This window comes from Eulemur rufifrons, chromosome 6 (assembly GCF_041146395.1).
Source record: "Eulemur rufifrons isolate Redbay chromosome 6, OSU_ERuf_1, whole genome shotgun sequence".
Lineage (NCBI taxonomy): Eukaryota > Metazoa > Chordata > Mammalia > Primates > Lemuridae > Eulemur > Eulemur rufifrons.
The window spans coordinates 69743181-69756114 of record NC_090988.1 but is presented as its reverse complement, the minus strand read 5'-3'; the positions used below and the strand labels follow the sequence as shown (position 1 = coordinate 69756114).

Here is a 12934-nt window from a genome sequence, read left to right as displayed (position 1 = left end):
GTAGGACATTAGTTTTTTAACCTAGGGGTATATATATATCAGAATTTTGGAAGAGGTTGGAGGAAAACAGTCATGCATATTTTGGAAAAGCTTCTGGGGTGATTTTGATACCCCCAATATGAACTACTGATCTAAGACAACATCAACTGGTCATTTGACCTGTCAGAAACTTAAGGCTCTAATACTTTAAGTAGCTTTCCTAAAAGACACCTAATCCTAGGCCATACACTATACAGGTCTACTAACTTCCAAAACCAGCGCTGGGTCACTACAATCTGCTGTATTGAGGGAGCCCCTTAGTTACATGAACCAACAAGATGTTGCTACAGAGAGGTCCTGTTATCAAAATGAAGTTTTGTCTTAATTGCCTTAATAGATAGATGCTAATCAAACATGTATAACAAATTATTTGCATTTAGCTAACAGTTTGCTAAAACATTTTTTCAGTGCTGGAAAACAAAGGTCTTTCTAGGTAGCCAAATATTCTCCCCTGTAATCTTATTTACATTCTTAATTTCCTAATCAATCCATTTTCTCAGTTAGTGTAATGCTAAAGCTCAGCTGATCAAGGCTCTAAATAAATCCCTAAGGCACAGAGCACACATTAATAAGTTTTTACTATGAGAACTGATGAAAGGGAGAAAAATGGATATTTTGTTCCTTTTGTCTAATCCACCTGTTGCCACCCTCTATCTCCTGGAGTCAGCTCACCATGCACTGAAAAATAAATTTGTACTGAGTAGATTGTATATTATGGGTTTTTAATGTTTGGGGAACTAATGCCCATTATTTTCATTGTTCCTAGAACGTTTCTCACTTTGCAGTAAGCAATATAGAAAGATGCAATAAAAAAATTAGAAAATTATGCCATTAGGATCCTCTTATGTACAGAGTAACTAAGATTAGGCAAGCTCTCCTAAACACTCTGAGCTTTCTTACACAAATGAAAGCAGCTTTACCACCAGACAAATGCTAATTCTTTTTTAACGCTCTTATTTCCCTGCAGATCTCTGTTTACATTGAAGAAAATGGTTCTATTTTTTTGTACGCTAAAACACTGAAACAAATTGCTTTGAAAGGGAAGGAGAAAGGGGTGGGAGAGTTTCCTGCCAGGCATGTAAATATATGGATGAAGATGTGTTCTGTTTATAAACTGGCAGGGACCCAAGCTTTGGCAAGAGGCTAACAAAAAGTAAGACTTGGGAAATTCACAAGAATAATTTTCAAAATGCAACCAATCATGCATTTCTGCCCTGAAGACAGTTAATAAAATATTCCAGCTTGCATAAAAGCCAAGAAAGACACTTGTAGACTTTCATTATGATCAATAAAAACTGTCAGCTCATTAGCATATCATTAGCTGTCCTGCTGTTTCCAAAGTCTTAATGCACAGAAATATTAATCTACAAATGTATAAGATCCCCCAGTTCTATGAATTTGACTTTCTGCATGAAAGGAAAAATAAGAATTAAAGATGGGAGGAATCCAATATAACTTCTTTTTCTATGTGCCTATAAACATATGTTTACCATCTGTGGAATTATGGGAAGCAGCTGAGGTAAAAACAACAGCTGTGAAATAAAAAAAAAAAGAAATGTAATCAATTTCACTTCCCAGTGACAGCTCAGCTGTTAGAGGAGACGGTGATGTCCAGGTAAGGGAAAGGTTTCAGACCCAAGTTCACCAGAATGAGAGATAGAGCGCGCGTACATTGGACTGTGCAAAAAGCTTTGGGATGGGAATTCTTTCTGCAACCTCAACTATTTAAAAACTGTCAGAACACTCACCCCTGAAGCATCCTACAACTTATTGTGGTTCACCTAGGCTTGTTCTTTAATTTTTATCCTCTGAAATTGTAACAGCATAATCAGCTTAGAATGCGTCAAACAGAAATTGAGTGGGTAGTCAACCATCTCGATAACGAAAATCTACGGCAATCAGAAGATTCAGATAAGCCCATCACTACTGGCCAGTTTTTCTCAAATGAATCCTGTCTTGAAGTGAAGAAATCCCCAGCTAGTGCTCTTGTGTCTCAGACAGGAATTACCTAATGCTAGAGGCTTATGTAGCAGCACCAAGCAAGCGATTCCATCCTCTGCTCTTTAATCAGCAGCCCTTTGACTACACTGCCCGTGAGGATCCACGAGGGCCTAGAAATTTAGTTTGACAAGTGAGGAGCCTTTGCTTTTACTTTGCCTATGAAGCAACGTAGTAATAACTAATGTAGAGAATAATGTCATTTTAACGGGAAAACACATCATAAGCATTTTCACTTCGGGAGCAATAAAGCAGATGTGGTTCTTGGACCCCGGAGGCAGCTTCTCCAAGGTAAATATTAAAAGCTGAGCATGTTCTGACTCTCACCTTAGAAGTGGCTGCCTCTTTTTCAGGGAGATATTTGCAGTGTTGAATTGATCAAGAGGTAATTTCTGTGATGAGACACTGACATATTTCCCCTACCCCAGCCATCTCACCTCACAAAAGGATGACCAAGAAGTACTGTTTGGCATCCACGATTCTAATGAGGAGATGAGTTTTGAAAGCTTCCCCGTGGAAAGTGCCCTTCCAAAGAGCCTTTCAATGGGGCCACTCCTACCAAGAGCAAGAAGAATCACATTGCTCCCAGGGAGACGGGCTGTGTAGGATTGCCAGCCCCTTCTGGTGTTTTCCACTGGGACCGGCTATTCCTTTGGGCTGGAGACCCAGAAAAAGACAAGTCCTGTCTCCTTGGTGGGACATAGTGTGGTTAAGTAAAATGTCTCCCCAGTCAACACAGTGGCAACTGTGGTAACACATGGTAATCTCTTAATAAATATTTGTTCAATGAATGAGCAAAGACTTCAAAATCAGAAAGGTCTAGGCTTAAATACCATTTTTATCACTTATGGGCTACATGAGGTTGACAAGTTCCTTAATGTCTTCGAGACCCATTGCCTGATCTATACGATGGAGATAATAATAGTTACCTCATTAGGATTCTCTGAAGGTGAAATGTAATTAACTGAGATAATATAAGTAAGGCCAGATAAGGTCTGAAACACAGCAAGCATTCAATAATTGTGGGTTCTCTCTTCCATATCCCCATAACCCACCTCTGCAGCAAAATGACTGTCAAGTCTCTGAACCCCCTTTGTGTTTTGTCTGTATGAGGTTTGGAGGGTCTTAAGCACAAGGTTTCTTATATTAATATCTACAGAGAATCACATGCTCATCAAGCTGGAATAGATAACAGGACTAACTGTTCTCTCTCTCTCTCTTAATCACATCCTCCCAACTAAAACGGAAGTCCCTAACAGGCAGGAAAAGTGCCTATTATTTCTACAGTACAGTGTTAAGCATATAGGGAACATTACATACACTTAAAAGGAAGGAATGGGGATGTGTTGTAAAGCCACTATGTTCAAGGTTCTTTCAGCACATATTCTTATATAATCTGCATTACCTTCATGAAAGACATCTTTGGCATTTTAAATGGGAAGACAGATTCCTAGCTTGTGCATTCATTCATTTTAAGAGTATACTGTCTGCCAATTATATACTTGGTACTATTCTAAGAACTTGCTGAATAAAATAAAGATAGTCTGACCCTGGTGAAGCTTACAATCTAGACAGGCAGACCAATAATAAATAAGTAAACACCCACATAAACTACACGCAGGACCAGCAACATGATTTGCAGAGTCCTTTGTTCAAAATTACTCGAACCTGAAGACAGCAATAGCCGGGCATGAAACTAATCATGGGGCCTTTCTGAGCACAGCACTCTGTGGGACTGCACCATCTGACTGCCCCCAAGCCAGCCCTGCCCACCCCTTCAAACTGTAATGAGTGTGATGAGGGAAACAGATAGATGTTTCAGGAGAAAGTAGTATGTGGTAGAACTATTGCAAACTGATTCCCCTCCCTGTATCCGCACACCTTGAACTGTCCCTTTATAGACCCTCACATCAAGAGGAAGAGTCTGTTTCCCCACCCCTTAACTCTGGGACTGGTCTTGTGACTTGCTTTGACCAGTAAAACATGGGAGAAGTGTCATTGTCAGTTTGTGGCAATTACGAATAAAAGCTTTATAAACATTGGCATGCAGGTTTTTGTGTGAACAAAGGTTTTTATTTCATGTAGGTAAATTCATAAGTGCGGGACTGCTGGATTGTATATTAAGTTTATGTTTAATTTCCAAACTGTTTTAAATCGCCAAATTGTTTTTCAAAGTGGCTGTACCATTATTGCATTTCCACCAGCAATCTATGAAAATTTCAGTTAGAGGCTTAAATTTCAACAGTCTGTGTGGGATGGGAGGAATGACTTAGATCCCATGCATGAGTGGGAGTGGGAATGGAAATTTCTGAAGTAAAGCCAGGACCCAAAAGACTACACTGGGCAGAAAAAGTCTACTATTTAGCAGAGGGAGGCAATCCAGAAACTATGCTGTCTCCCTCTCATCTCCAGATATGAAAAAATAGTATTTCCCAGAGAATTTGTAACCACAGCCCTGTCATCATGCAGGCTTGAAACCTAGATTTACTTTGCCCATGAAGTTCAATAAACTACCTTAAAGCGATCTGGGGTTAGGTACCTTGAAAGTGATGATGAAGAAAATGCAAATTATCTTTGGAGAAAGCCACTTTCAATGTAGACCTCAGAGGATGCCCACAGATAAGGTCCATGAAAATATGAGTTTTTAAGATATCATGAGTGATGGTGGGAAGAAACAACAAACTACTCAATTAGCCTTCAAAGGGCTGTAGAAATTGGAATGAGCAAATAAAGAATTTTTTTCAAGAAATCCTTGCATTTAATACATTTAAAGAATCAAAAGAGTAAATTAAAAAATGTGTGATGCCTAGAGATGGTAAATATCCCTGGGATATTTGAGCCAAAAAGCACTTTCAGAAATAAAAAATATAGTTGTTGGGGTGAAAAAAACTTCAGTGAACCTGCTAAACAATAGATTAGGCACAGGTGGGAAGAGCATTTGTGAAATGGAAAATATTTTCAAAGTAATTACCCTGATAGTAGTGCCTCTGAGATAAAGAGAAGAAAATAATAAAGAGGTTAAAATGTAGAATATATATAGATATATGAAAAAATTTTATATATATGTTTAATATGTGTGTGCATGTGTATATGTATACTATATACACATATATTTAAAAATTCAAGAAGATAATAGAGGAAATACATTAATATATATATTTGAAATTTTCAGATGATAAAGAAGTTATGGGCACTGTTAGAAGTATAATGAGTAAGAATTTTTTAAAATTGATAAAAGAAATCAATTCTCATTATACGAAGCACAATGAAATAAAAGCACACGTTACCCACTGCTGGCTAACAAGTCATCACCTGAGAGATAAACTGTGGTCTATTCATACAACAGAATTGGAGTACTACTCGGCAATAGAAAATAAGGAATTACTGATACACACAACAACATGGGTGAAAACCAACATACATACTCACATAAACACAGACATACACAATTCCATTTACATCACAGTCTGGAAAAGGCAGGACAACAGGGTCAGAAAACAGACCAGTGGTTGCTAAAGGCTCAGGGTGAGGAAAAGGGTTGAATACAAAGGGGCACAGGAGAATTTTTGGAGGTGAAGAAATGGTTCTTTATCTTGATTATAATTATGGTTATAATATAGCTTTTCTAAAACTTGTAAAACTATACATTTGAAAAGGTGAATTTTCATGTATATAAATTATGCCTTATTTTTGTTTTTAAAGGAAAAAGAAAAAACCTAAGGCTCTAAGTTCCCAGTATTGGCAGACACCTCTCTGGCTTTCAGTCCCCTCCATATATTTGGTCCCTAAGGATTCCTCTTCTTGTAATTGCCATGATGAGTTTTACAAGATTTTTGTTGTATTTTATTTGGCATTATAGGCATTTTGAAGCAGAAGGATTTTTAGAATATCTAGTCTGCCATATTGCCAGAAGCAAAAGTCTGCCATTCTTTCAAAGCACGAGACTATCTCAAAATTTCTTGGTATTTTTAAGTTTTTCCATTCATTTAATCACTGTATCCTCATGTTGTTATGAAGTACAATAATACAGTTATTGTATTTCTCTCTTTATAGACAAGAAATCCAAAGCTCAAGGAAACTGAGATTTATGTCCTGTAACTAGACATCTACTCCAAACTGAATTAACTTACAATCTGAGAATAGAAACCAGTTTGAAGATTATCCTACACCCCCGAGAATTAGGAGGTCGATGAGACACAGTTTGAGGATCACTTACATCCTGGATCATCCATACCTCACAGCAGCGTGAGCTGCATTACCTTGGGTGAGTCACTTAACTTTCTGCCCAGTTTCAAAGCACCTACTTCATAAAATTGTCGTGACAATTATATCAGTTAATCCATGGCAAGCAAACAGAAAAGCGTGTGTGTGTCACACGGTAAGTGTTCAATAAGCATTAGTTGTCATGATGCCATCCCCTTCCTACTAATAGATACACATCTCCAACAACACAGAAAATTGAGCATTAAAAGAAAGTTAGTGCTTACTTTGAATAAGCCATGCTTTTGGTTGCGCTGGCCAAGCCACACATTGATGCCTGGGGGAAGGTTGGTCTCTGGAGGGTCTATCACACGCTCATAAATCCTGTAGGGGCAGAAAATGCAGTTAGTAAGAGAAAGGCTCAAAACAGAACCAAAACGGAACATATGCTTTTGGAAGTGCTCATGGCACTAGCTGCTGGTATGGAGAGAAGAAGCTGGTATATGGCACACTTTAAATGAAAATAATATGAACGTAGAGATCTGTTTCTTGACAACACTTGAACACATTCTCTAGGGCCCTTCTACCTTTCTATCGTATCTCCCTTTTGGCAGGGGAGGGGGGAAGAGAGAAACATTTTTGAGCATCTACTCTAAGAAATGAACTTTACACAAACTGTGTGAGGAAAGTGATTTTATCCACACGTTATAGGTGAGAAGCTGAGGTTCAGAGAGCATAATTGGGCCAACCAAATAAAGACTGCAGGGAACACTGGAGTTGGGATAAGAGCCCTTATCTGCCTGACTCCAAAGCCCATGTACTTTCCTTTGCATGCTGCTCTCTCTGGCTTTGGTTTATTTAGCTGCTACTCATTCCTTCAACGACCAGAGAGAACCCTTTAAACAAGTGGATAGCAGCTCTCAGATGATAATGTGCTTAGTCTGCAAAATCAAGTAACTGAAGTCATTGCCCAATCAACAAATATTTACTGAGCACTTTTCATGCTCCAAGCTCCACATTAGGCAATAGGAAATTGAGTGAAAAGACACATACACAAAGTCCTACTCTCCTGGAGCAAAAGTAAGATAAAATTCTGTGCATGAAGATCTTCATCTGATACATATGGGCATATAACTAACACCGAAGAGGTCACAGTCCCAGGATCTTTGAAGGTTCCTAGGGAGCCTACAATTGAATGTCTCAATAATTCATCCCCACCAAGGTTCAGTCAGTCAGTCACAAATCTTTTTATTTGTGCCCTCTTTAGAAATAGGCCCTGCCACCACCAGCACATCACAAGCCTCCACCTCACCCCTGGCAAGTACCTCTCAGCGCCTGATACTCAGAAGATCCTGGGTGGGGCGAAATAGAGTTATTTGTAAATGAGGACCCTGCTCCTTCCTGCTTTCCTCAGTCCTCACTCAGAGCAGCTGCTGAAGAGTCACCCCTCAGGTGTGTCCAGAGGTCTGGACACCTAATCAGTCCTCCCTGCTGTGATGGAGTTGACTGCCTCCTGCCAGAGGGTGATGTATTTCTCCGGTGGTTCTCACAAGGAAAGCACGGAAGAACCGAAAGACTGTCCAGTCGTGTCAAGGAAAGTGAATGATTGTGAGGCTGCTGCAGCCGGGAGCTGTCACGCCGCGGCCTTATATCTTAGCTGCATAGTCCACTACTCCACTATTCCCCACGGGAAACCTGCTCTTTCCTAGCAATACATACAAGGTATTCCACTGACAGAGCTCCAAATATATCACGGCTTTCTCTGCTAATTATCTTTCTGGTATAAATGGAGGCTCAAAGTATAATCAAGGAAAAAATTAATTTCCCTAAAACACACAGAATATGTTTTCTTTGCAGGAATCTAACCTCTTTTGTATGTTAGAATGAACCATTTTAGATGAAACAGTTTGTCAAAACTGCTTTAACACAAGAACTTGCTATATACTTCCTTTTAGAAAGGGTTTTTTTTCCCCCTAATGTTAGCAGAAAACTAGAAACAAACCAAATTTGCAACAGAAGGAAATGCATAAGTGATAGTAAATCAACTTGAAAGAATTTACTACAGCCATTAAGAGTGATAAATATGCAAATTATGAAACATGGGAAAGTATATACAAAATAATTTTTGCTGAAGAAAGGGAAATACGAAATTATTTATTAATTATAAAGATAATGAGGCAAAAATTAGGTTCAATGTTGGTAAATATCAGAAGAGGCCAAAGAGAGAAATGGAAATCACTGTATTTAGGTGAAGAGGCAGAAGTGTAATTTTCTATAAGGTTGTTTTACTAATAAATTGAAAATGTCAAACCATTTACCTTAAGCTTCATTTGAAAACATTTGCCTCTGTCAGAGTAAAAGCAGTTTTCAATTCAAAAGCTTCTTTTTGGTGTTCAATATGCTAGAAGATGAGCTCCAATGAGCAGAATAGATCCTTGATCAATGTTTATTAAGTGTGTGAATGAATGAACAATCAAAAGTATCAACTTTCTACCCTACCTTATCTTCCAGAGCATAATAGCTCCCTCTGCCTTAGAAATAGTTGAGGAAGCAAACATCTGAGACCCACCCCAGCAGTGAAAGCAGGTGACTCCATGGCACATGTGTCAAAGTGGCATTCAGACTTCCTGTCATACAGCCCCCGCCAGGACCCTCTCCTGATGCCAGGGAAAGTCTGTTGGATGCTGCCTTCTTGGCAGCCCTGCCAATTCGGTCCAAGAAGCAGTCCTCATCAGGGAATTCCATGCAGCAGGCAGAATCAACAAGCTGGATACAGATGTATCAACATGAAGAGGGTTTAGAAACATAGTATTAAAAAAAAAAAAAAGGAAGCTACCTAGAGGAGGAAATCTAATCATGAGGAAACATCAGACAAACTCAAATTGAAGGACATTCCACAAAATAACTTGCCTTTAAAATGTCAGTGTCATGAAATATAAAGGCAGGCTGAGGAACAGTTCCATATTAAAAGAGATCAAAGAGACATAAAAGCTATGTGCAAAATGGGATCCTAGATCCTGAGGAACAGGAAAAAATATCCCATAAGAGATATTATTGGGAAAATTGGTGGAATTTGAATAAGATCTGTAGGTTATGTAATAGTATTGTACCAGTATCAATTTCCTGATTTTGATAATCGGGCAGTGTATATTTAAGTGAATATCTTGTTCTTAGGGAATAGATACTGAAATATTTGGAGAGGGTCATGATGTTTGCAACTTACTCTCAAAGGCTTCAGAATAATGTGTGTGTGTGTATGTAATTACACACATATATAAATTCACACATATTATCTAGATAGTAAAAGAAAGCAGAATATGAGCAGAGTATACAATTGTTCTTCATACCACTCATAACTTTTCTGTGAGATTAAAATTTTATTTTAAAATTAAAAGCTTAAAAAGTAGAAAAAATAGAAAAAAGGTCTGTAATGTAGATGAACTAAAAACACACACATACAAAGCAATGTTATCTATGAGCTAAGGATACAGATAGTGTTTTCCTATTACATGCCTGGTGGAAATGGAGAGGCAGATAAAAAAAGAGAATGAATAAATGAGTAAATAAATGAAACAAGAAAGCGGTATTGCACAGACTAATGCCAATAATATATCACAAACCAAGAAATAGGATTGTCACATTCCTGTACATGCTCCTCTACAAGGAGAGTTATACATGTGAGACAAATACAGTCGAATCTTGGCAAAAAGGCTGCTGATCTCTGAGGTATACAGTTTGGGTGGATTGGACCATGTCATCAGACAGGAGGGCACAGTGATCTGTCTGTTAAATCTAGTATCACCCAAGTCAAGAGAATTGAAAAGTCAAAGCTAATACAGTGAACTCCTTGCTCTCGTGTGGTGAGGAAATGGAACCTTCTGATTCATACAGTATTCTGGTTACTGAGGTTTCCTTCACATCAGCCTACAATGTGTGTGACACGGTGCTGGCTATGGGGATACACACAGGCCAATTTAGAATGGCAAATCCTTGTCCTCTGGTCCAATGCCTGAAACAGACAACATACATGCACACACCTTGTGATTCAATGCATTAAATGCAATGCTTCATGGTAGCAGAGGGGGAAAAAACAGAATTCTGCCTGCCTTATCCAGAGAAGACTTTCTAAAGAAGGAGACACCATAGCTGGGTTTTGAATGAAGAATATAGTGGAACTGACGTGGCCGACCTAACAGCCAGCACTTACACAGCACATACCGTGTGCCAAGCATTACACTGAGGGCTTGCACTGTATTAACTCACTTAGTCCTCATAACACCACCATCACATGGGTCCTCTTGGCTCAACAAGGTTAAGTAACTTGTTCGTAGTTAAGCAGCTTGTGAGTGACAGAGCTGGGGTTTGAACCCAGACCTCCACAATCTGTGCTATCGACCACCTTTCTCTATCTCCTCTCTATCCAAGCAAGGAAGGACAGTTCTATCACCAAAAACCTCATCTGAGCTATTATTTCTCAAAGAGTTAAACTGCAGGAAACTAGAAACTGTAAATGCTTGCATAGAGAATATTTAATAATAAAACAAAGATTGTAATCATCCTTGGATAATTGAGAAAACACTTCAAGATCTGGTAGTGTTTTTAAATGTGCTCTGAAGAAGAGAGGATATGATTTATATGTTTTGATATGTCTTCATGTCACAGACAGGCATCTTTTTTTTTTTCTTTTCCTAATAGAGCAATGTGAAAATCTAACTTGTTCAAATAAATTAAAATTCCTAATTTGACTTACTCATCAGCAAGGAAATGGGGAAACAAATTCATCTGCCAAAGCATGGGGACAAGACGGGTTATCCCTCCCCAAACCCACCTGGCTTTCCTCCCAGATTCACAGCTAACTTACATTCCCCAGCCTCCCTTGAAGCTGGCTGTGGCCATGGAATGGGAGTGGAAGGGATGTGCCCAATTCTAGGCCAGCTCTGTCCCCGCCAAAAAGTCTCCCTCAAGCATCTTCCACAGTCTCTTTCTCTCCCTCTCTTTCTCTTTCTCCCTTTGAGCTGACTAGAGAACACTCTGAAGGCTAAGAGGTGGGCAAACCCACAAGACAGAGAATCCTGAATCCCTAAATGATGCCATGGAAGGCCACTCGTCAACTAGACACACCCAACTGGACTCCACATAAACAAGAAATAAAATTCTGTTATGTTAAGCCACTGAGATAGAGAAGACTTTCTGTAGTTGGGGCTAATATTATTTACCCTAACAAATATACCCCACTGAAAGATAAAAAGGTAACTATTATGTTTTTCATGCCCACAAAGCCAAGAGGTATCTGAGATAGTGTGGTGTAGCAGAGAAAACATGAACTCAGAAGTAAATAGATTTGGGTTCATATTCCAGTTCTGCATTCTACTAGCTGCATGACTTTAATCAAGTTAGTTAGTTTTTCTATATCTCAGTTTCTTCATTTAAAAAATGGGGATATATTACTGTTGATTGTATGGGTTGCGGTGAGGGTTAAACAAAATATATTTAATGCCCTGGCACATCGTAGGTGCGTTCATTCTATAAAACTCATGGGTGCCTAAGAATGCAGACTCTCACAGGACACATGACCCATTTCAGCCCACTTGCTGTGGCTCCCACCAAATGAACCCATTGACATAGGATGATTAATATCTTAGAGGCTTGCTTGTGCTTTGGAATACAGTTTAAGAAATGACATCACGGTCAAATGGAATATATTTGAGGACACAAGATTTCAATGTTAAAATATAAGAACCTAGTGCCTATTTGGCCATAAGTTTCTACAATTTTAAAATTTTCAGTCTTAAGTTTGTTTTTACCTTCTATAAATTTAAAAGCTAGAACAAGTGAACATGTAATAGGGAAAAAAACAAAGGCGTTAACATTAATTTCTGTTGCTGTTTAATACAATGTTATGGAGCAAACTGATGATCTATTTAGATACTAAACTTTGCATTAAAAGCAGAATTTCTAGACAAAGCAAATTTTCTATGGCACTCTGAGGTTGCAGCTTTTTATTTTATTTTTACTATTTTAGTTTTAAAGTACCATTCTTTTCCTTCTTTTAATTTTCTTCGGGCATAAATCACAAACTTTTACATGTAAATTACTCAAAATTCTAAGCAAACATCTTATTTAATTTCTTTTACATTCTTACAAAAATGTAGTTCTTTGATATTTACAAAACTTTGATTTTTACAGAAAGTTCATCATGAACTCACACAAGATTGGAGACAGGCTCAGGAAAAAGGAAGAGACAGAAGAAACATTTTATAGTTTATTAATTGTGTGTTTGGACATATAGTCACCTAACCAAAAAATCCAAACAAAACAAAACATTGCTGTATCAATTATCCTTTCTATGAGTAAAATACAACAGGGCACTATTTCTACCACTTTCACCCGGTCCAGTATGAGGCATTTTCCTAGTCCATTTGGGACCTTTTCCTGGATTTAGCCAATTTATAGGAAAGGTTTCTGGGAAGATGAAAATGACAACAGTGAGCACAGGCCAGCATTTTAAGTTTTTATCTCAGGCTACACTTACACTTATATTATTCTTTATACATCCTAACTTCCCTATATGTTGGTTCTTTACTGATCTCTGAGACTCTCCCCATTTGTGCACATTCTCCAGCCCTTCACTATATGACACACTACCTCCCATGACCCACAGAGGTCTCTAAGATTCTGTTTCTAGCTTGGCCTGCCT

At 38.4% G+C, this 12934-nt stretch overlaps 1 protein-coding gene across 3 annotated transcripts in view; it reads right to left on the bottom strand.

Moving 5' to 3' along the window:
• Positions 1 to 12934, bottom strand: part of NELL1 (neural EGFL like 1) — a 720354-nt gene that overhangs the window by 558039 nt on the left and 149381 nt on the right. For all 3 annotated transcript variants that reach the window (XM_069469705.1, XM_069469706.1, XM_069469704.1), the window contains one exon: positions 6525 to 6621. In XM_069469705.1, the coding sequence (XP_069325806.1) occupies positions 6525 to 6621 (97 nt within the window). The remainder of the gene's footprint in view (positions 1 to 6524; positions 6622 to 12934) is intronic.